General features: G+C 34.4%; 1 protein-coding gene across 7 annotated transcripts in view; it reads left to right on the top strand.

Annotated features, from left to right (window-relative positions):
• STXBP5L (syntaxin binding protein 5L) overlaps window positions 1-22,782 on the top strand; it is a 355,119-nt gene that overhangs the window by 61,027 nt on the left and 271,310 nt on the right. For all 7 annotated transcript variants that reach the window (XM_070508944.1, XM_070508942.1, XM_070508943.1 and 4 more), the window contains exon 4: window positions 21,900-21,981. In XM_070508944.1, coding sequence (XP_070365045.1) covers window positions 21,900-21,981 — 82 coding nt within the window. The remainder of the gene's footprint in view (window positions 1-21,899; window positions 21,982-22,782) is intronic.

Below are 22,782 nucleotides of genomic sequence, written 5' to 3' on the forward strand. Positions count from 1 at the left end.
TTGTAGATTTAATTGTGGTAGTAAGAAATAATGTAGAGAAATTCCATGTATTCTTCACCCAATTTCCCCCAATAGTAACATCTTATAAAACTATAGTGTAATATGACAACCAGGATATTGACATTGATACATTTCAGAGCATTTCTATCACCACAAGGATTTTTCATGTTGCCTTTTTACAGCGACACCTGTCAGTCCAATTTCCCCACTCCCACCCCTGACTCCTGACAATCACTAGTTTGTTCTTTATTTCAATAATTTTTCCACTTTAAGAGTGTTATATAAATGGAATCATACAGTACGTAACATTTTGGGATTGGCTTTTTTCACTCAGCATAATTCTCTGAAGATTTATCCAAATTGTTGTATGTATCAATACTTCATTTTTTTATTGTTGAGTAATATTTCATGATATGGATGTACCATAGTTTGTTTAGCCGTTCACTTATTAAAGCACATCTGGCTTCCCAGTTTTTGGCTGTTATAATTAAAGCAACTATGAGCATTTGTGCACATGTTTCTGTGTGAACATAAGTATTCATTTCTCTGGTTTAAATGCCCAGGAGTGCAGTTAGGAGTCGTATGGTAGTTGCATGTTTATTTTTATATGAAGATGCCAAACTATCTTCCAGGTTGTAACATTTTAAATTCCCACCAGCCATATATGAGTAATCCTATATCCCCACATCATTACCAGCATTTTGTGTTTTAAAATTTTTAAATTTTAGCTATTGTGATAATTTTGTAGTGATATCTCATTGTGGTGTTCTTATATATTCTAAATAATAGTCCTGTGTTATATATATGGTTTGTAATTATTTTTTTGTGGTCTTTAACTTGTCTTTTCAACCTCTTAACAAGATATTTCAGAGTCCAGTTCATCAATTTTTCCTTTCTAGATTGTGCTTTTAGTATCATGACTCTTAAAATGCTTTGCCTAACCCTAGATCGTTAATTATTTTTTTTCTAAAAATTTTATAGTTCTACATTTTATATTTAAGCACAGTTCCATTTTGAGTTCATTTTCTATTTGTATTGTCTTTGTCTGGTTTTGGTATTGGGGTAATACTAGCTGCATAAAATGAATTGAGAAGTGTTCCTTCTTCTGTTTTCTGGTAGAGATTGTGTAAAATTGGTGTTAATTCTTTCAGTGTTTGATAGAATTCTCTGGTGAAAGTACCTGGGACTGGAGATTATTTCAAGAGAGATCTTATATTACAAATTCAATTTATTTAATAGTGGTAGGACTATTTTGGTTTTCTATTTGATCTTAGTTGAGTTTTGATAGTTTGTAGTCAGTCTTACTAGCGGTTTATACATTTTATTGATTTTTTTTGGAGAACAAGTATTTTGTCTAATTGATTTTCTCCATTTTCTTGTTTTCAGTTTTTTTCTGACATCTTTTTTTTTAATGAGATACAATTGGTATAAAATATTACATTAGTTTCAAGGTAATTTATCTTTATTATTTCTTTCCTTCACTTTTTGTTAGCTTATTCTGCTCCTTTTTTCTAGTTTCTTGAATTAAAAACTTAGATTATTGATTTGATACCCTTTCTCCTTTCTAATGTATGCATTTAGTGTTATTAATTCTCCTTTCAGCACTGCATTAAATGGATCCCCAAAATTTTGATATGTGTGTTTTCATTTTCATTTAGTTTTATGTTATTTTAAAATTGCATTTGAGACTTATTCTTTGGACCATGAATGACTTAGTAGTGTTTTAATTAATTGGCAAGTGTTTGAAAATTTTCTTCTTGTCTTTCTGTTATTGATTTCTAGTTTGATTCCACTGTGGTGAGAAAACACATTCTGTATGATTTCAATTCTTTTATTTTTATTTATTTATTTATTTTTTTAAAGATTGGCACCTGGGCTAACAACTGTTGCCAATCTTTTTTTTTTTTTTCTGCTTTATCTCCCCAAACCCCACCCCTGTACACAGTTGTATATCTTAGTTGCATGTCCTTCTAGTTGTGGGCTGTGGGACGCCGCCTCAACGTGGCCTGACGAGCGGTGCCATGTCCGCGCCCAGGATCCGAACCCTGGGCCGCCGCAGCGGAGCACACGAACTTAACCACTCCATGGAGCTGGCCCCCAATTCTTTTAAATTTGTTAAGTTTGTACTGTGGCCTAGGATATGGTCTGTCTTGGTGAATGCCCTATGGATCTGGAAAAACATGTGCATTCTTTTCTTGTTGAGTGGAATATTCTATGTTTGTCAACTAGTTATTATTCGTTGATTTGGTTCTTAAGTTCTATATCCTTGCTAATTTTCTGTTTGATAATTCTAAGTTTGAATATATTTATCTTTCTTTCCAGCTCTATTAGTTTTTACTTTCTATATTTTGAGGCCGTGTGGTTTGGTGTGTACACATTTCTGTATATCTTCCAGTGGATGGATCTATTTATTATTATGTAATGTCTTTATTTGTCTCCAGTAATTTTTTTATTTTTTTTGAGGAAGATTAGCCCTGAGCTAACTACTGCCAATCCTCCTCTTTTTGCTGAGGAAGACTGGCCCTGAGCTAACATCCATGCTCATCTTCCTCTACTTTATATGTGGGGTGCCTACCACAGCATGGCTTTTGCCAAGCGGTGCCATGTCCGCACCCGGGATCTGAACTGGTGAACCCCAGGCCGCTGAGAAGCAGAACATGTGAACTTAACTGCTGCGCCACTGGGCCGGCCCCTCCAGTAATTTTTTTTTGCTCTGAAATCTACTTTATCTGATATTAATAGAGCCACTCCTGCTTTTTAAAAAGAATAATGTTTGCATGGTATATCTATTTCCATCCTTTTACTTTAAACTTAACTATGTCGTGTTTGAAGTGAGTTTATTGTAGACAGCATATTGTTGGATCATTTTCTTTCTTTCCTTTCTTATTGAGATATAATCAACATATAACCATATATTAGTTTCAGGTATACAACATAATGATTCAATATTTGTATATATTGTGAAATGCTCAATAAGTCTAGTTAACATACATCATCACGCATAGTTATGAAAATTTTTTCTTGTGATGAGCTTTTAAGATTTATTCTCTTAGCATCTTTCAAATTATAGCACAGTGTTATTAACTATAGTCACCATGCTGTACATCACATCCTCAGGTCTTATTTATTTTGTAACTGGAATCTTGTACCGTTTGACCACTTTCTCTAATTTTACCCACCCACCACTTCCTGCAACCACCTGTCCTCTGTATCTATGATTTCAGTGTTTTGTTTATTTTTTTTAGATTCTACATATAAGTGAGATCAGACAATATTTGTCTTTCTCTGACTTATTTCACTTAGCACAATGCCTTCAGTGTCCATCTATTTTGTCACAAATGGCAAGATTTCCTTCTTTTTATGGCTGAATAATATTTCATTGTGTGTATATATGTATATAACACATTTTATTTATCCATTCATTCATCAATGGTCACCTCGGTTGTGTCCATATCTTGGCTATTGTAAGTAATGCTGCAGTGAACATGGGAGTGCAGATATATTTTTGAATTAGTGTTTTCTTTGGATATGTCCCCAGAAGTGGAATTTTTGGATTGTATGGTGGTTCTGGTTTTAATTTTTTGAGGAATCTCCACACTGTTTTCCATAATGACTCTGCCAAATTACATTCCCACCAACAGGGCACAAGGGTTCACTTTTTTCCACATCCTCACCAACACTTGTTATTTCTCGTCTTCTTGATGAATAGCCATTCTAACAGGTATGAGGTGATATCTCATTGTGATTTTGATTTGCATTTCCCTAATGACTAGTGATGTTGAGCATCTTTTCATGTACCTGTTGGCTATCTGTATATCTTCTTTGGAAAGATGTCTATTCAGATCCTCTGCCCATTTGTTAATTGGATTGTTTGTTTTCTTGCAAATATATAAGGAATATGAGTTCTTTATATATTTTGGATATTAACCCCTTATCAAATAGATGGTTTGTAAATATTTTCTCCCATTCAGTGGGTTGCCTTTTCATTTTGTTGATGATTTCCTTTGCTGTACAGAAGCTTTTTAGATTGATGTAGTCTCACTTGTTGATTTTTACTTTTGGTATCAAATCTAAAAAATCATCACCAAGACTGATGTCTGTGAGCTTATTGCCTATGTTTTCTTCTAGTAGGCTTATGGTTTCAGGTCTTACGTTCAAGCCTTTAATCCATTTTGAGTTAATTTTTGTATCTGCTGTAAGATAGTGGTCCAGTTTTATTCTTTTGCATGTGGCTGTGCAATTTTTCCAGCACCATTTATTGAAGAGACTAACTTTTCCCCATTGAGCATTCTTAGCTCCCTTACCAAATGTTAGTTGACCATATATACCTTAGTTTATTTCTGGGTTCTTGATTCTGTTCCATTGATTTGTGTCGTTTTTTCTTCCAATACCATACTATTTTGATTACTACAGCTTTGTAATTTGGTTGGAAACCAGGAAGTGTGGTGCCTCCAGCTTTATTCTTCTTTCTCAAGATTGCTTTGGTTATTAGAGGTCTTTTGTAGTTCTACACAAATTTTAGGCTTATTTGTTTTATTTTTGTGAAAAATGCCATTGGAATTTTTATAGAGATTGCATTGAGTCTATCTATTGCTTTGGGTAGTGCAGACATTTTAACAATATTAATTATTTCAATCCATGAGCCTGGAATATCTTTCCATTTATTTATGTCTTCTTTAATCTCTTTTGTCATTATCTTATAGTTTTTAATATACAAATCTTTTACCTCCTTGGTTAAATTTATTCCTAAGTGTTTATTCTTTTTTATGCAATTATAAATGGGGATTATTTTCTTAATTTCTCTTTCTGATAGTTCATTATTGATATATAGAAACACAACTGATTTTTGTATATTGATTTTGTAGGATCATTTTCTTTCCAATCTACTCTGTCAATCTACTTCTTTTAATTGGTATATTAAAGTCATTTACTATTAAGGTAATTATTTATATGTTAGGGCTTAAGTTTGCCATTTTTATTTCTTTGTTTTCTGTTTCCTCTGTTTCTTGCTCCTATTTCTCTTTTCTTACCTTCCTGTGGGTTATTAAAACATTTTTAATGATTCAATCTTTATTTATCTGTATTGTTTTTGAGTATATTGCTTTGTACAGTGTTTTTGGTGGTTGATCTAGGTATAATAAACATACATAAATTATCATAGTATGCTGGTATCGACGTTTTATTTACTTCAAGGGAAACATAGAGAACTTATTTCCAATTAGCTCCCCCTTCTCTACTTTTAAAGTATAATTATCTTAAGTATTTCCTGTATATACCTTGAGCACCATTTCAGATGGTAGTGTAATTTTTACTTCAACCATCAAATATAATTTTAGAAACGCATAAGAAGTAAAATAATCTATTATATTTACCCAAATTTTTACCCATTCTTATGTTATTTCATTTCTGAAGTTCCAAGCCTTCTTTTTCCAGGGTCTTAAAGGTGAAAATATGGGGTGTTTATTTGAGATCTTTCATCATTTCCTTCTGTTAGATAACTTCCTTTAGATGTTTTTTAAGGGAAGGTTTGCTAGAAACAAATTATCTTAGTTTTTCTTCATCTGAGTATGTATTTATTTCTTCTTCATTCCTGAAGGATATTTTTGCTGGATATGGAGTACACAGTTGACAATTATTTTCTTTCAATAGTTGAAAGGTGTTGTGTGACTTCCTTCTGGCCTCTGTGATTTCGGATAAGAAATCTATTGTCATTAAAATTCACGTTCATTTGTAATGCTTTGTTTGTCTCTAACTGCTTTCCAAAGTTTGTTTGTTTTTTTAGTTTTCAGAAGCTTAATTATGATGTTCCTTGGCATGAATATTTGTGGGTTTATCTTATTTGGTGTTTTCTCAGGATTTTGCATCTGTAGGTTTATGTATTTCATCAAATTTGGGAAGTTTTTAGCCATTATTTTTTATAATAGTTTTTCAATCCAACTGTTTTTCTTCTCTCCTGGGACTCCAATTATACGAATGTTAGATCTTTTGCTATTGTCCCACAGATTCCTGAAGCTGTGTTCATTGTCCCCCCCCCCCCCATCCTCCGAGTCTTTTTCCTTTTGTTGTTCAGATTGGGTAAATTCTATTGATCTCTTCCCAAGTTTACTGATTTTATCCTCTGTCATCTCCACTCTACTACTGAGCCTATGCGTTTTTATTTTGGTTACTGTATTTTTCAGTTCTATGATTTCAGTTCTTTTTTAGAACCTCTTTTTCTTTACTTATCTTTTCTATTTCATTTTTTTCAAGAAGATTTATAATTGCTTATTGAAGGATTTTTGTGATGGTTAATGAAAACCTTTCTCAGATCATTACAACACCTGATTCATCTTGATGTTTGCATGTTTTGATTGTCTTTTCTCATTCAAATGTCATTATCTTGGTTCTTAGTATGATGAGTGATTTTCACTTGTATCTTGGATATTTTGAATATTATATTATGAAACTCTGGACTCTATTAATCTTTTTTGTTTTACCAGGTAGTTCTCCTGTTGAGGTGTAGCTTAAGGGCCAGGTGTGTGTGTATGTTCAGTTTCCTGTTGGGCCTTGTTAACATACCCACCCCCAGCAAAAGTGGGTACTGACTCACACTGCCTTGTTTCAGATGGGTGGGGGGGAGTTCATCTTCCCACTAGGCCAAGTGACATCAGGAGAGGTAGGAAGCATAGTTTCAACCACCTCTCCTTGCACCACCTTGTTCTACTGTATTGATGTGAGTAGAGGTTCAGTTCTTAGTAGGATCCTCTGACACAGAGGAGGTGCTGACTAGCCTTGCTTCCCCAACCTTGTTCAATCTTGTTGCTGTATGGTGGATGTGAGGATTCAGCCTCCCAATGACTACTCTGCTGACATAGAGTGCTAGAAGGGTGAGTGTAAATCCTAATGATAACTAGCCCCATCTTGTAGCACCTCATTAAATCTTGTTGCCGCTGAACTCACTGATGCTACCTTGATAGGAGAACTGGAACATCTCTTCCTTATGCTGGGCAGCAAATGGAAGATCAACTGCTCATTCAGACTTACTAGTACCATCCCATCAGGATTGGATTGCTGCCACTTGCCTCCACTGCTCTGGAGATGGTAGATCAGCGTCCTCTTTAGCACACTGGTACCACCTGGCTGAACAAGAGTGCTACCTGCATCTGCCAGGCAGGAGATGGATGATTAGCTCCCTGCTTGTGCTCTTAAACACCACCTGCTGGGGGAATTGGAGTATGTTCTCTGCAAGGTGGAGATGGGGTAGGGTGGAAGATCAGATCTGCAATCAGCCCTGTTGAACTCTGTGGGAGGGAAGAGGAGAGTATGGTTTTTTTTTCATTGTTGTTTGGCTAGAATAGGGTGAGTAATGCCAAAGTTTGTTTTTAGACCACCCTGCTTTCAATCCTTTGGCTGGAAGAATAACATTTTCTTGGAATTTTTGTTTTTGTTTTTTGTCTGTGTCAGTTGATGGTTCTGGGTTGGAGACTTCTGCAGTGCTCTGTCCAGGATGTATGGGACAGAATAAGCAAACCCAAGGAGCTCACTGCTGTGTCCTTCCTGAGGTTCTTAGGCATTCCTCCTCCTTTCTACCTTTCAATTTCCCTATGCATGTTTGTAATGTTACATCAGGGGTTTTTCTAGTTGTAAGAGACAAAAAGTATGAGGAATGAGGCTACTCCATCTTGGCAGAATAGGAATTCTTCATCCCCCAATTTTAATATGTTATGTTTTCCTTTCATTCAGTTTAATATTTTCTAATTTCTACTTGCTTTTTTCTTGACCTATGAGTTATTTGTAAGTGTGTTATTAGTTTCCAAATATTAGAGATTTTTCTAGAGATCTTTCTGTTATTGATTTCCAATTTAATTCCCATTGTGGTCAGAGAATATACTTTGACCTAAATCCTTTTAAATTAATTGAAGCTTGTTTTATGGCCCTGTCTGTGGTCTATCATGATAAATGTTAAATGTGCATTTGAAATGAATGTGTATTCTGTTGTTGTTGGGTACATTGATCTGTAAATATCAATTAGGTAAAATTGATTGATAGTGTTGTTCAAATCTTCTATACTCATGCTGATTTTCTATCTACTTCTATTACTGAGTGGTATTGAAATCTCCTGCTATAATTGTAGACTGATCTATTTATCCTTGCAGTTCTCTTAGTTTTGTTTTGTTTCATGTATTTGGAAGCTGTTATTAGCTGTATAAAGATTTAGGAGTGTTAAGTCCTCTTGAGGAGTTGACTCTTTTAACATAATGAAATGGCTTTCTTTGTTTCTGATAATATTATTTGAACTGAAATTTACTTTGTCTGATATGGATATAGCCACTAAAGTTTTCTTTTGATTAGTCTTGACATGGTATATCTTTTTCCATCTCTCTCTTTTTTGTTAAAGATTTTATTTTTCCTTCTTCTCCCCAAAGCCCCCCAGTACATAGTTGTATATTTTAGTTGTGGCTACATCTCTTTTATTTAAACCTATTTGTGTCTTCGTACTTAAAATGTGTTCTTCTAGGAAGCATATAGTTGGGTGTTGCTTTTTTGTCTAATTGCACAATCTCTGCCATTTAAAATGATAATTAAAAATTTTTTTATATTTAAAATTCATATTTTAAAGAATTATTTTTAAGAGATGTTGCTTTTCTTGTTATAGCACACATTAATCAATTTTTAATTTCATCTTTAAATATTATCATATAATATTTATATAAATTTGACTTTTTTCTTTTGATATATAGTCCTATGAATTTAAATATAGGTTTGTTTAAGTACTAACATAGTCAGGATACAGAACAGTTCCATCGCCCAAAAAGACTCCCTTATATTTTCCCTTTATAGTTAATCCATTTCCCTACCCATAACGATAGCAACCACTGATTTTTTTTTTCCACTTGCAATAAATATTATTTTCGAGAATGTCATGTAAATGGAATCATACAGTATGTGATCCTTTGAGGCTGGCTTCTTTCACTCAGCAAAATTTCTTTTAGATTCATCTAAGTTGTTATGTGAATTCAAAGGTAATTCCTTTTTATGGTGGAGTTGTATTTCGTTGTATGAGGTATACCACAGTTTGTTAATCCACCCACCTGCTGAATAATATTTGGATTGTTTCTAGCTTTTAGCTAGAAAAGCTTTTTATCTAGCTTTTATCACAAATAAAGCTTCTATGAACATTCATGTATAGGTTTTGTGGTAGTGTAAGTTTTCTTTTGTTGGGTAAATTCAACGAATAGGATTGCTAGGTCATAAGGTAAGCATATGTTTAAATTTATAAGAAACTGTGAAATCAGTTTCCAGAGAGACTGCATTGTTTTAAATTCCTACCAGCGATATGAGTTGCAGTTACTACTCAGCCTTGCTGGCACTTGGTATTGTTAGTATTTTTGTTTTAGCTATTCTAATAAGTATACTAGTATTGCAATGTGGTTTTAATTTCCATTTCCCTAATGACAAATGAGATGAACATCTATTCATCTCCTTACATCCACTTTGTTGAAGTGTCGTTTCATGTCTTTTGCCCATTTTTAAACTGGATTATTTGTTTTCTTATTGCTGAGTTTTGAGAGTTCTTTATATATTCTGAATATAACTCGTATTGAATGTATGATTAGCAAATATTTTCTCACACTCTGCAGCTTGTCTTTTCACTCTGTTAATGCTATCTTTTGCAGAGCAAAATTTTTAAATTTTGATGAAGTGCAATTTATCAATTTTTTCTTTTATGATCTTTTGATAGCATGTCTAAGAACTCTTTGCCCTCCCCAAGTTCAGGTAGATTTTCTCCTGTGTATTCTTCCAATATTTTTGTTGTTTTCGGCTTTACATTTCAGTTTGTGATCTATTTGCAGTTAATTTTTGTCTCTGGTATAAAGTATGGATCAATGCTCATTTTATGACATGTAGATATTTAATTGGCTCAGTATTTTTTGTTGAAAAAACTGTTTTTTCTCCACTTAATTTCCTTTGTACTTTTGTCTGGATCAGTTTTCCATATATGTGTATCTCTGGACTCACTATTTATTTATTTTATACCAATATATTGTCTTGATTATTTTAGCTTTAAAATATATTTTGAAATCAGAAATTTATTCTTTTTCAAATTGTTTTGGCTTTTCTAGGTTCTTTGACTTTCCATTAGAGTTTTAGTATCACACTGCCATTTTCTACCAAAAAATTCTGTTGAGATTTTGATTGGAATTGCATTGAATCTATAGATTAGTTTGGAACTAATTGATATCTTAACAATGTTGAATATTCCAGTATGTTAACGTGTTCTACTTTTCCATTCATTTGTGTGAGTTCTTATTTCCTTTATCATCATTTTTAGTATTTATAACAGAGTTAAAATGTATTGACAGTAATCTGTACATGCTATCTCTTCATCCTTGAGTTAATGTCTTTTATCATTTGGAAAATATAGAAAACACTAAGGATGGTATAACAAATTTTTATGTCTGCCATCCATAAGGAACAAATGTTAGTCTTTTACAATATTCACTCCTGTTTAAAAAAATTACTTAAAATATTACAGATAAATTTGAGATCTCTAATTTCCTTTCTCAGCCCAGTTTCTATCCATCTCTACCCAAAGCTGGTCATTTAGCATGATTTGGTGTATCTTTTTGTTGTTTTTGTTCAACTTTTTAAGAAGCTTTATTGAGATATAATTTAACTACCATGTAATTCAATCATTTAAAGTGTAAAATTCAATGGTTTTTAGTATGTTCACAGAATTGTGCAATAATCACCATAATAAGTTTTAGAAAATTTACATCACCCCAAAAAGAAACTCTGTTTCTTAGCTGTCACTCTCCATTTCCCCTCAATCCTCCTAGTCCCAGGCTACCACCAATTTAATTTCTATCTATGTAAATTTTCCTGTTCTGTACATTTCTTATAAATGAAATCATGTGATAGGTGGTCTTTTGTGACTGACTTATTTCACTTAGTAAAATGTTTTCAAGATTCATCATGTTGTAGCATGTATCAGTACTTTATTTCTTTTTATTGACAAATAATATTCCTTTGTGTGGATATACCACCTTTTATTTAGCCATTAATCAGTTGATAGACCTTTGGATTATTTCTACTTTTTGGTTATTATGCTGTTTGGTAGAATTCACCAGTGAAGCCATCTGGGCCTATGTTTTTCATTCTGAGTAGTTTTTTGAATATTAAATCAATTTTTTAAAAGGTCTATTCAGATTTTTTATTTCTTTTGAGTCAGTTTCAGTAGTTCATGTATTTCTGGGAATTTGTTCATTTCATCTAAATTATCTAATTTGTGGGTATATAATTATTTATAGTGTGACTTTACGATATTTTTTATTTCTCTAAGATTGGTAGTATGTCCCATTTTTTACCCTCTGATTTTAATTATTTAAGTTTTATCTCTTTTTTTCTTGGTTCATCTAGCTAAATGTTTATAAAGTTTGTTGATTTTTCTGAAAGAACCAACTTTTGGTTTCACTGATTTTCTTTATTTTTCTATTCTCTATTTTATTTATATCCACTCATCTTTGAAAAGATAAACAAAATGGACAAATCCTTAGCTAGACTAACCAAGGAAAAAGGAGAGAGGACCCAAATCAACAAAATTATAAATGAAAAAGGAGACATTACAACTGATGCCACAGAAATCCAAAGGATCATAAGAGGCTACTGTGAACAACTACATGCCAACAAATTGGATAACTTAGAAGAAATGGAAAAATACTTAGAAACGTACAACCTACCAAGACTGAATCAGGGCAATATAAAAAATCTGAATAGACCAATCACTAGTGAGGATATTGATTCAATAATCAAAAATCTCCCAACAAAGAAAAGCAGAAGACAAGAAGGCTTCAGTGGTGAATTTTACCAGACATTTAAAGAAGAATCAGCACTATTTTTCTTCAACTCTTCCAAAAAATTGAAGAGGAAGAAACAGTTCCAAATTCATTTTATGAGGCCAGCATTACCCTGCTACCAAAACCAGATAAGGCTACCACTAGAAAAGAAAACTACAGGCCAATATCCTTGATGAATATAGATGCAAAAATTCTCAACAAAATGCTAGCAAACTGAATTTAACAGCACGTGAAACGTATCATTTACCATGATCAAATGGAATTTATCCCTGGGATACAAGAATGGTTCAACATAAGCTAATCCATCAATGTGATACATCACATTGATAGAATGAAAGAAAAGAATTATATGATCTTCTCAATAGACACTCAAAAAGCATTTGACAAAATTCAACATCTGTTCATGATAAAAACCTTAACAAATTAGGCATAGAAGAAACATACCTGAACATAATACAGGCCATATATGACAAGCCACAGCTAACATCATACTCAATGGTGAAAGACTGAAAGCTTTTCCCCTAATATGAGGACAAGACAAGAGTGCCAACTCTTACTACTCCTATTCAACATAGTACTGGAAATCCTTGCTAGAGCAATGAGGCAAGAAAAAGAAATAAAAGGCATCAGAATTGGAAAGGAAGATGTATAATTGTCTCTAATTGCAGATGACATGATGTTATATACAGAAAATTCTAAAGACTCAACCAAAAAACTGCTAGAACTAATCAGTGAACTCAATAAATTTGCAGGATACTAAATTAACATACAAAAATCAGTAGCAGTCCTATACTCTAACAATGAATTTTCTGAAAAAGAAATAAAGAATTCAATTCCATTTACAGTAGCATCAAAAACACTAAAATACTTAGGAATATATTTAACCAAGGTGGTGAAAGATCACTACTCTGAAAACTACAAAACATTGATGAAAGAAATCAAAGAAGACACAAATAAATGGAAAGGTATCCTGTGTTCATGGATTGGAAGAGTTAATGTTGTTGAAATGTCAATGCTACCAAAAGCCATCTATAGATTCAATGCAATCCCTATCAAAATTCCAATGACATTTTTCACAAGTATAGAAAAACACTCCTAAAATTTGTATTGAACCACATAACACCCTGAATAACAAAGAAATCCTGAGAAAGAAGAACAAAGTAGGAAGTGTCACACTTGTTGATTTCAGGCTATACTGTAAAGCTATAGTAATTAAAACAGTATGATACTGGCATAAAAACAGACACACTGATCAGTGAAACAGAATTGAGAGCCCAGAAACAAACACAAGCATATATAGTCAACTAATATTGGACAAAGGAATCAAGAATACTCAATGGACAAAAGATAATCTCTTCAATATATGGTGCTGGGAAAACTGGATATTCAGATGTAGAAGATTGAAGCTTGACCTTTATCTTAAACCACTCACAAAAATTAATTTGAAATAGATTAAACACTTAAATATAAGACCTGAAACTATGAAACTTCTAGAAGAAAACTTAGGAAAAACATTCTTTCACATGGGTTTTTGTAATGATTTTTTCGAAGTCACACCTGAAGTGCAAGCAACAAAATAAAAAATAAACAATTAGGGCTATATCAAACCAAAATGTTTCTGCACAGCAAAAGAAGCCATCAAAGTGATAGAGATACCCTACGGAATAGGAAAAAATATTTGCAAACCATATATCTGATAAAGAATTAATATCCAAAATATATAAAGAACTCATACAACTGAGTAGCAAAAAACCAAAAAATCCACTTAAAAATGTGCAGAGGACCTCAATAGATATTTTTCCAAAGAATATCTGTGGCCAACAGGTGCATGAAAACACGCTCAAGATCACTAGTCATTAGGGAAGTATAAATCAAAACCACAGTGAGATGTCACCTCACACCTGTTAGAATGGTTATTATCAAGACAAGAAATAACAAGTGTTGGTGAGGATGTGGAGAAAAGGGAATCTTTGCGTACTTTTGGTTGAATTGTAAATTGGTATAGTCACTATGGAAAATATTTATGGATTTCCTCAAAAAATTAAAAATAGAACTACCATATGATCCAGAAGTTTCACTTCTGGGAATATATCCAAAGAAAACAAAAACACTAACTCAAAAAGATACCTGCACCTCCCATGTTCATTGTAACATTATTTACAATAGCCAAGACAAGGGAACAACCTAAGTGTCCATCGATGGATGAATAGGTAAAGAAATTTATATATTTTAAACAAACTTCCAGTTATAAATAAATACTAGCACTAGGGAGGTAATGTGTAACATGATGACTATAGTTGACACTGCTGTATGATATATAGGAAAGTTGTTAAGAGAGCAGATTATAAGAATTCTCATCACAAGGAGAAATTTTTTTCTTTTTATTGTATCTACATGTGATGATGGATGTTAACTAAACTTATTGTGGTAATCATTTCACAATATATGTAAGCGAAACCATCATGCTGTACACCTTACACTTATACAGTGATATATGTCAATTATTTCTCAATAAAACTGGGGAAAAAAAAGAGAAATTCTTGAAGGAAGCCATGGAAGTTAATCCACTTTACTATACAGGAACAAGGGTAAGAGTTACAGTAGACTTTTCTTTAGAAACAATGCAAGCAAGAAGAAAGTGGAGTGAAATACTTAAAGTATTGAAACAAAAACTCAGCAACGTATAATTCTATATCTAGGAAGTTATCGTTCACAAGTGAAGAGGGGAAACTTGAAAATTCCGCAATAATGTTTGAACTAATAAATGGACCCAGCAAAGCTGTAGGATACAAAATCGACACACAAAAATTGATTATTTCTATACATTAACAGTGAACAGTCTCAAAAGGAAATTAAGAAAACAATTCCAATTACAATAACATCAAAAATAATAAAGTATTTAGGAATAAATTTAACCAAGGAGAAAAAAAGACTTGTACACTGAAAACTACAAAATATTTCTGAAAGAAATTTAAGACACAAATAAATGAAAAGACATCTTGTGTTCATGGGTTGGAAGGCATAATATTGTTAAGATGTCAGGACTACCCAAAGTGATCTACAGAATCAATGCAATCCCTATCAAACTCAACAATATTTTTTGCAGAAATAGAAAACTTCATTCTAAATTTTGTATGGAATCTCAAGGATCCTCAAATAGCTAAAACAATCTTGAAAGAGAATAAAGTTGGAGATCTCAGATTTCCTGATTTTAAGACTTATTACAAAGCTATGGTATTCAAAACAGGTGGTTGTAGCACAAAGACAGACCAGTGGAATAGAATAGAGAGCCCAGAAATAGATCCTTACATATATGATCAAATGATATTTGGCGAAAGTGCCAAAAAACCATTTACTTGGGAAAGGAGAGTCTTCTCAACAAATGGTGCTGGGAAAACTAGATATCCACATGCAAAATAATAAAGCTGGAACTTCCCTTATACCATATGGGAAAATTAGCTCAATATGGATCAAAGACATAAGTGTAAAAGCTAAACTTAAAAAACTCTTAAAAGCACAGAGGAAAAAATTCATGACATTAGATTTGGGAATGATTTTTGCATATCACATCAAAAGCACAGGCAACCAGAGAAAAAATAAATATCTTAGGCCTCATCAAAATTAAAAGCTTTTGTACATCAAAGGAACTATCAAGAGAGTGAAAAGGCAACCCATGGAATAGGAGAAAATATTAGCAAATCATATATCTGATAAGGGATTGATATCAGAATATATAGAGAACGTCTTCAACTCAACAACAAAAGGCCAAACCCAGTTTAAAAATGGCCAAAGGACTTGAAGAGACATTTTTCCAAAGAACTTATACAAATGGCCATTAAACATGAAAAGATGCTCAACATCATTAGTCATTAGGGAAATGCAAATCAAAACCACAATGAGATACCACTTCACACTCACTAGAATAGCTATTAAAAATAAACCCAATATAAAATAACAAATGTTGGTGAAGATGTTGAGAAATTAGAAGGCGTGTGCATTCCTGGTGAAAATGTAACATGTTTCAGCCACCATGGAAAATGATATGGCAATTCCTAAAAAAATTAAAAATAGAATTACGATATGATACAACAATCTGACTTCTGGATATATACCCAAAAGAAGTTAAAGCAGAGACTTGAAAAGATATTTGTGTACCCATATTCATAGCAACGTTATTCAGAGTAGCCAAAAGGTGGAAGCAGTCCAACTGTTCATCAACAGATGAATGGATTAAACAGAATGTGGTATATACATACAGCGGAATATTATTTAGCCTTAAAAATGGAGGGAAATTTTGACACATGCTACAACATGAATGGTCTTAAAGATAGTATGCTGAGTGAAAGAAGCCAGTTACAAAAGGACAGATATTGTATGATTTCACTTATATGAAGTTCTTAGAGTGGTCAAATTCATAGAGACAGAGTGCAGAATGGTGACTACGAGGGTTGGAGGGTGAGTGGAATGGGGAGTTATTGTTTAATGGTTACAGAGTTTCAGTTGGGGAAGGTGAAAAATGTTCTGGAGATGGATAGTGGTAATGGTTGCTCGACAATGTGATTGTACTTAATGCCACAGAACTGTACACTTGACAATGGTTATGTTATGTGTATTTTACCGCAACAAAAAAATAATTAAAAAATTTTTAAAAAATGAAGTAGAAATAAAGACTTTCTTAGACAAAATAATAGAGAATTAATTGCCAGCAGAAATTCCTCTAAAAATGTTAAAAGAAATTTTTTAGGGAGAGAGAAAATGGTAAACGTCAGAAATCTAAATCTACATAAAGAAAGAGAAGGAATGAGAAAGAACACATGAACATAAGGCAAAATCTCTTATTTTTCCCTATTCTTTATTGAGATATAATTGACATATAACATTGTGTAAATTTAAAGTGTATAATGTGTTTATTTGATATATTTACATATTATAGTATAATTACCAGCATACCATTAACTAATACCATGTTGCTTTGGAACCTCCAGAGTTTTCTGGGTGAAATTTGAAACTGGCCCCCATACACAGAGGGCAAGGAGAGATCAATGAAAGAGGCAGACCGCTCCAGATTGGTAGGTGGCAGTTTTAATAAGCAAGGAACTTACATAAGAGGTTTGTTTGGGGCACCACAAGATAAGTGGATCTTTGCATCCACCCATCAGAATCTTAAAAGTTTATATAGAAGCCTTAACTGGGTTCAGTCGTATATTCAGTCCAGATGGTTTCAATAATACATTACTCAAGGCTGCATCCTTGAATGGCTGCTAGTATGGGAATAGTAGGCAGAAGGTACATTCCAAGAACAGGGAGTGGCAGGAGGCTCTGATTGCCTGATTCTACTCTTGACCCAACTGGTGGTCTTGTCTTCTTGACGACCTCCTACAATACACCTTCATCATGTCCTGTAATTATCATTTCATTTTTGTGGTGAGAACATTTAAGATCTAGTTTCTTAGCAACTTTGAAGTATGTAATACAGTATTTTTAACTATAATGAGGATGTTCTCAGATCTCCAGAACTTAGTCAACCTCTAAGTGCATTCTGATCTTTATTATTTCCTTTCTTCGGCTAACTTTGGGCTTAGTTTGTTCTTCTTTTTCTAATTCCTTGAAGTATAAAGTTAGGTTGCTTTTTGGGTTTTTTTTGCTTGAGGAAGGTTAGCCCTGAGCTAACATCTGTGCCAATCTTCCTCTCTCTTTTTTTTATATGTGGCTTGACACCACAGCATGGCTGATCCAAACCCACGAACCTGGGCCACCAAAGGGGAGCATGCCAAACTTAAACACTATGCCATGGGGCTGGCCCCAACATTACTTTTTTGAGATATTTCTTTTTCTTAATGTAGGCACTTGTCATTATAAACTTTCCTCTTGGAACTGCTTTTCCTGAATCCCATAAGTTTTGGTATGTTTTGTTTTTATTTTCATTTGTCTGAAGATAGTTTACAATTTCCCTTTTGATTTCTTCTTTGATCCATTGGTTGTTCAGGATTGTTGTTTAATTTCCACTTATTTGTGAATTTTTCAGTTTCCCCCCTATTACTGATTTCTAGTTTAATATCATTGTGGTGAGAAAAGATATTAGATGTGGTTTCATTCTCCTTGCTTTGTGCCCCAACATATGAGCTATCCTGGAGAATGTTCTGTGTGCACTTGAAAAGAATATGTATTCTGGTGCTGTTTAATGGAATGTTTTGTATGTGTCTGTTAGTCCACTTGGTCTATGGTGTTATTCAGGTTCACTGTTTCCTTATTAGTTCTGTCTTCAATGTTGAAAGGTAGTCCTCTACTGTTCTGTATTGCTGTGTATTTCTCCATCCACTTCTGTTAATACTTTCTTTAACTATTTAGGTGCTCCAATATTGGGTGCATGTATATTATAATTTTTATATCCTCTTGGTGAATTGATCCCTTTATCTCTATGTTGTGACCTTTTATCTCTTGTGACCAATTTTGACTAAAAGTATTTTATCTCACATAAGTATAGGCACTCCTGCTCTCTTTTGGTTACTATTTACATGGAATATCTTTTACCATCCCTTGAATTTCAGCCCATGTGTGTCTGTAAAGCTAAAGTGAGTCTCTTGTAGACAGCATATTGTTGGATCTTGTTTTTCAATCCATTCAGCCACTTTGTGTCTTTTGATTGGAGATTTAGCCCATTTACATTTAAAGTAATTGTTGATTTATTACCTACTGTTGTCATTTCTTTGTTTTCTGAAAGTTTTTTAGTTCCTTTGTTTCTTTCTTCCTCTTTTAACTGCCTTCATTTGTGATTTATTTTTGTATATTTTTTTGTGTGCATGTTTTCTCTTTTATGTAACTACTATAGTTTTTGTTATGGTTTCCATGAGGCTTACTGAAAGCATCTTTTAGATATAAATCTATTTTAAGCTAATAATAACTTAATTTCAATCACATACAAAAACTCTACACTCTTCCTTCTCTTCCCCCAACATTTAATGGTCTTGTCACACTTTTATGTCTTTTTATATTGTGTATCCATCAACAAATTATTGTAGCTATAGTTGTTTTTAATATTATTTTCTTTAGCTTTTATAATAGAGATAAAAGTGATTTCTAGGGGCCAGCCCTGTGGCTGAGTGGTTAAGTTCATGTGCTTCATTTTGGCAGCCCAGGGTTTCGCAGGTTTGAATCCTGGGTGCGGACATGGCACTGCTCATCAGGCCATGTTGAGGCAGCATCCCACATGCCACAACTAGAAAGACCTACAACTAAAAAAATACACAACTATGTACCAGGGGGCTTTGGGGAGAAAAAGGAAAAATAAAATCTTAAAAAAAAAATTAAAAACAAAAAAGTGATTTATACGCAACAATTATAGTAGTATGGTATTCTGAGTTTAACTATATATTTACTCTTACCAGTCAGTTTTGTATTTTTATTTTTTCATGTTGTTACATAGCATCCTTTCATTTCAACTTGAAGAACTTCCTTTAGCATTTCTTGTAATGGCAATGGTATAATGGTAATGAACTCCCTTAGCTTTCGTTTGGGAATGTCTTCATTTCTGAAGGATAATTTTGCTGGGTATAGTCTTCTTGATTGGTAGGGTTTTTTTTCTTTCATCGCTTTGAATATATCATTCCACTACCTCCTAGCCTGCAAGGTTTCTGAAGAGAAATCCACTGATAGCCCTATGGGACTTCTTTTTTTTTTTTGTGATGAGTTGTTTTTCTCTTGCTTTTTTTCCAAATTTTCTCCTTGTCTTGGACTTTTAATATTTTGATTACAGTGTGTCTCAAGGTAGTCTTCTTTGGCTTCATCTTGCTTGGGTTCCTTTGAGCTTCCTGTACCTGGATGTCCATTTCTTTCCAAAGATTTGGGAAGTTTTCTGCTATTATTACTTTAAATAAACTTTCTGCCCATTTCTCTCTCTCTTCTCTTTTTGGAAGTCTCATGATGCAAATGTTCATTTGCTTGATGGTATCCCGTAATTCACTTAGACTTTCTTTACTCTTTTTCATTGCTTTTTTCTTTTTGTTTCTGTAAGTGGTTATTTTCAAATTATTTGTCTTCAAGTTTGCCGATTCTTTCTTCTGTGTGATCAGGGCTGTTGTCGAAGCTCTCTATGAATTTTTCAGTTGTGTGTGTTCTACAGTTGTAGGATTTCTGTTTGTTTCTTTTTTTGGTTTCTATTTCTTTATTAAATACATTTTGTTCATGAATTGTTGTCCAGATTTTGTTTAGTTGTCTATCTGTGTTCTCTTGCATTTCATTCAGTTTCTTTAAGATGATTATTTTGAATTCCTTGTCAGGCAAATCACAGATCGCCATTTCTTTAGGGTCAGTTACTGGAGTTCTATTAGTTTCCTTTGGTGGTATTATATTTGCCTGATTCTTTGGGATCCACATAGCCTTGCATTGGTGTCTGTGCATTTGTGGGAGAAAACACTTCTTCCAGTCTTTACAGACTGGTTTTAGAGGATAAAGACCTTCTCCTGTCTGTTCTCTGGGTTGATAGGATTACCTGTGAAATTACACGGCAGTTGGGCTATGTTGGAGCCAATTACAAGGGTGTCACTGGGTCTGCAGTGGGGTCTGTAGTTGATGGCTTGTTACCAGGGCTTGGGCCATTGTGGATCCCTTCTGTTCCCTGGGTGGATGTGACTGCCTCCAGTACCTTGTTCAGTATGGTGGCACTGGGACAAGGGTCTGCTTTAGGGTCTACATATGGCTCCTCAGAAAGCAAGCCTATTACCAGGTAAATGGTAGGTGTGGCTCCCCACCAGGTCCCTGGGAGAACTGCTGCCTGGTCCTTGGATGGGTACCGAGGTGGGCAGGACTGTCCCTGGACTGTGGCTGAGAGGTGCTAGAACTGAGTCTCAGGACTATTTCAGATTCCACAACCAACACTGAGGTTCAAAGACCTGGCTCTGCAGGCAAGGATGGGTGTGTGTCCCTCCAGGTCACGTATGGGCTGGATTGGCCCCTGACTGTGTCTGGAGGACTGGAGTTGCATATAGGGCCCTTTCAGAATCTCCTAGGGTACAGTTGGGTCTCCCTCCAGGTCACTGTACTAGTAGGACTGCTCATGGTTTGCAGCTGGGAGGGGTTGGAACCGAGTATAGGGCCCTTTCAGAGTCTCTAGGGTTGCAGACAGGAGTGTTTCCCCCTGGGACCCTGCACCCTTAGGACTTCTGTCTGACTATGGCTGTGTGGAGGCTGCGGCTGGGTATAGGGCCCTTACAGGATTTCCAGGGATGCAGATGCAAATTTCTTTTGTCTGGTACCTGTGCCAGCAGGGCTGCTCTGCACAGCAGCTCAGCATAGACTGAAGGAGGGAGCTGATACCTAGCATTGGGCCCTTTCAAGATCTCTAGAGGTGCAAACAAGAGTGTCTCCTACAGGGTCCCTGTGTCAGCAGGATTGTTCCTGGACTGTGGCTGGGATGGGCTGGAGCCCAGTTACTGGGCCATTTCAGAATCTACAGTCTTACAAAATTTGGCAGATTTACCTCCAGTGGCCCCTGCACTGCAGCTGAGAGGGGCTGGAGCTGGTTCAAAGGCCGCTTCTGGATCCATAGCTGGGACCAAGATCTGTCTGCCTATTACCTGATGTATGGGTGGGTGTAACTCCTCTGGGTCCCTGGCATATAGCATATACTGGTAACAGACCAAAAGCCAAACAGGGATGTAGCCAAGTTCTCAGGGGTGGGGAGCTATTTCCTTTTCTGTTACCAAGACTACAGTGAGTAAGTCAGCCACCTGGGTTCAAGCCTGTCTTTTCAAAACAGCTCGCTTCATTCTTGGACTGCACTGGGGTTTCACAGTCTCTTCCCTGGATCCCAAAGCTCCCACGAAGGCACTTTTTTCTGTGCATGGGTGCCAAATTATTGTTGTTGGGGGAAATAGGTGCTAAGGATGTCTTATTTGGCCATTTTGCTGACATCCTGTGCTATTTAATGTAATTTGCATGAATTAAGACTAAGATTTTTCAATTCTTTATTTATAAAAATAAGGAAAACTAAAAAGAAAAAGATTAGTTGCTAATTAATATTGGTGCTAATTAAAATGTTAGAATCCTTGACTTTTATTATATTAGACTCGGGAGACCTGGTGTTGATTGTTATTGCCAACATGAAAGTGGTGCAGCTGTTCTGCAGCTCCAATTCTTGATCAATGAGGTAAGAGTCTTTTTGACTATTTGTCACATATACACTGCATTAGTTGATATAATCTTTTTTATACTATGATTCTAAATGCTTAAAGATGTATATATATATATATGCAATATTATTCATGGTCACATTTTTCATAAAAGACTATACTCCTGTGTTTGTCAGATTATAAATTTTAAAGGAAAAAAGTTGTATATACCAGAAGATTCTGTTATTGTGATTGTGTAGCGTAATTTATAGATTACTTACTTAAATGGTTTTTAAAAAATTACTAAAAGCCTTTGATTGTTTTACTGATCATTAAACTTTCCATTATGCACTCTCCTCCCACCAACTTAAATTTTATAATCCAGCACTAACTTCATGTTTTGTCTTTATCTCATGAAATAATTTTTTTTTACTTGTTTACGTATGGGCTCTTTAATGTATGTATCTCCATATGCATTTGTTGGCATATGTATTGATTTACATTTATTTATATATCCATAGCTACTATGACAATTGACTGCCTACCCTATCCCTGTTTTATAGACTTATGGTGATAAATAACTCCTTAAAGACAGAGTATGTATTTATAAAGCTTGGAAAGATTGCAGATGTTCCATTAGTTGAAGGCTGTTAAAGGTTTCTTGATTCAGATTTTTTTTTTTTTTTTTAAAGATTTTATTTTTTCCTTTTTCTCCCCAAAGCCCCCCGGTACATAGTTGTGTATTCTTCGTTGTGGGTTCCTCTAGTTGTGGCATGTGGGACGCTGCCTCAGCGTGGTCTGACGAGCAGTGCCATGTCCGCGCCCAGGATTCGAACCGA

This window comes from Equus asinus, chromosome 5 (genome assembly GCF_041296235.1).
Source record: "Equus asinus isolate D_3611 breed Donkey chromosome 5, EquAss-T2T_v2, whole genome shotgun sequence".
NCBI classification, from domain to species: domain Eukaryota; kingdom Metazoa; phylum Chordata; class Mammalia; order Perissodactyla; family Equidae; genus Equus; species Equus asinus.